The 2,456-nt window shown below is 33.2% G+C and overlaps 1 protein-coding gene across 1 annotated transcript; it reads left to right on the top strand.

Annotated features, from left to right (window-relative positions):
* Positions 1 to 439: 439 nt before the first annotated feature.
* On the top strand, positions 440 to 664 carry LOTGIDRAFT_59222 (hypothetical protein; the record flags this gene model as incomplete). The annotated part of the gene is made up of 1 exon (XM_009056455.1): positions 440 to 664. A coding segment is annotated over one exon (225 nt), but the record flags the coding sequence as incomplete, so codon positions are not given.
* Positions 665 to 2,456: the final 1,792 nt, after the last annotated feature.

Genomic DNA, 2,456 nt, shown 5'->3' with positions numbered 1-2,456 from the left:
ACATTGACTATTTTCTCTTTTTATCTTTTCAGGTATATAGCTATAGTGTTCCTATCAGAGCCCATTTATTATGTACTAAAAGAAGAATTTAATGGTAATCGTGCTTATTTGGATTTTATCTGTGTTATGTGGAATACCAACGACTATTTTTAATACTGTGGCATCGTCATTCCCTGGTTCACACGTTAAATTCTGTATGACTATCTTTCCTGGAAACTCTATAGAATATATGAAGATATTTAAATTTACCGAATCAGTGCTTTTCTATTTCGAACCATTACTAGTTCAGTTAGTGTGTTATATAGTAATAGGTAAACGTTTATTCGTCGGCGTTGAAACGTTACATCGAAACGCAACCGTTCGTTGTCGAACCGAACTGAACGGAACCTCCCATAACAATCGCGGTAGAACATCAGAAGCTATCAGAGCTAGAAAGGGTGTAGTGAAAATGTTGATAGCTAGTGTTATAATATATTTTCTGAGTTATTCGCCACATCAAATCTTACTGTTTTATAATACATTTTCTTCACAGCCTTTCCACGACTCGTGGTTATTTGTGGTGATAACGACTACTCTTGCCTACATCAATTCAGCAGCCAATCCTATACTCTATTGTGTTTTTAGTGAAAATTTTCGTTTGAAATTCAGGAAATTATTGCATTGTTTATTATGTATTGAATCGGACAATGAACGCGGAAGAGTTATCAGTATGGCATCTTATACTCATACTGAATTCACTACTCTTTTATCACGAAGATCTTTTAGGCGTGTACCACCCAGTGCTGTTTAATTTTCTTTTGGAAATAAAATTGTCTCTCTCACTAATTTGGCCTTTTAGTTACCTTATATTTTCCTATAGTATTTCGATCGATTTCCTAATAAGATTACTTTAAGATTATCATAATCATTAGGCAATCACCATAAAGCTCTTAGATTTTCAAAATTAACTTAAAATACATAAATGACATTGAAAGGTTGAAACCGACCCTTCATCTCTGTTGGAAGTAATATCCTATGTATCAAATAGCAGTATACAGAATACAAGTACATTTCCCTGATACATGTAGTATTAATTTCCGTGAACAGGAACTACAGTTACAGCACAAAGAGGTTGATTATATACATCATTAATACTGACCAGATGTAATAGCATGTTGACCATGTTTTGACCATGTATATAAAGTTAATAAAACATCATTCATCATTATTTGATTATGATCATATCAATTTTTACGTGGGAAGAAGGAAGAAGGACGGTTTATCTGTCCAAGGACGAGAGCCATAACTTAATTGATTTGAAAACCTGTAATATATTAATGGGTGGACAAACATACGAATATTACACCGGGCAATGTTCTAGATGAACCAGTTATATATGATCTCTCATATCAGGAGAGCCACGGCAATTTGAAATAAAAAATATGAGGGTACCATAAAAAGATATCACTTTCATGAACAACTTTCGTCAGGACAGAAAAATACCGAGTATTGTTTTTCTATTTTCATAAAATGCGCTATAATCTTTATATTCATTATATCCGTAGAAATAACCCAAGGATATAAGTGAAGCTTTCATTTAAAGACGTCATAGATTTAACCTATGGTATTACATAGGCCTACAGTCCAGAAATTGCCAATTAATTCTAAACCGCTTCCATCTATCTATTAGACTAATAACGTATATAATATATCATGGCCGACCATTGATCTGGGAAAGAACATCTGATTTCATCTGATTTATTAATCACTAGTATATACGTAATAGATTTTATCTGATCATATTGGTAAAATGGTTCCGGACATCCTAGTGTCTTTAGTATCGTAAGTTTTTGTCGGTTACGACTATTTCAGATAATTATGTTTTCTGTCGTAGTAAAGATAGTAAAGACCAAAGAAGACAGACATTAAACAAGCATAGTTCTCTGTAGTATCGAACATCCACAGCTGCTAAACGGTGTATCCTGAAAGTTACGTTTGTGTTACCGTTGTAGCTAATTTAACGATGCCAGTGTAAAGGTGTTTATGAGCAGCCTACTCTCAACAACTAAGGTTTCCAATTATTTTATGTGTTCTCCTGCTTCGAAGACAAATCTTCTGCCATCGTTTAAGTATAGTAACGTTTTTCAAACTAACCAATTATTAACCAAGCTACTGGTATATGACTGGGAATGACTGTTGTTTGGACCACATTGAATTTTATAGGTGCTGTTGTGTATAATAGTACTGTATCAGAAGACCCCTCTTGAACACAGTTTATATCCTTGCAATGGGTTGATACAAGTTTAAGTCAATTAGCACTAATAGATATTGGAAATATCTCAACATATAATTACATGAATCTATATATCGAATGATGCCTGATGAAGAAATCTATATAAGTATATATATTATTATAATTGAGTGAAAACACCAAAAATCAATTAGCTGGTCTGAACTGTCAGATCTTAATATGTACC

This window comes from Lottia gigantea (assembly GCF_000327385.1).
Source record: "Lottia gigantea unplaced genomic scaffold LOTGIsca_28, whole genome shotgun sequence".
NCBI lineage: Eukaryota > Metazoa > Mollusca > Gastropoda > Lottiidae > Lottia > Lottia gigantea.
The sequence above is the reverse complement of the archived record's forward strand: the minus strand, read 5'-3'. Positions and strand labels throughout refer to the sequence as shown.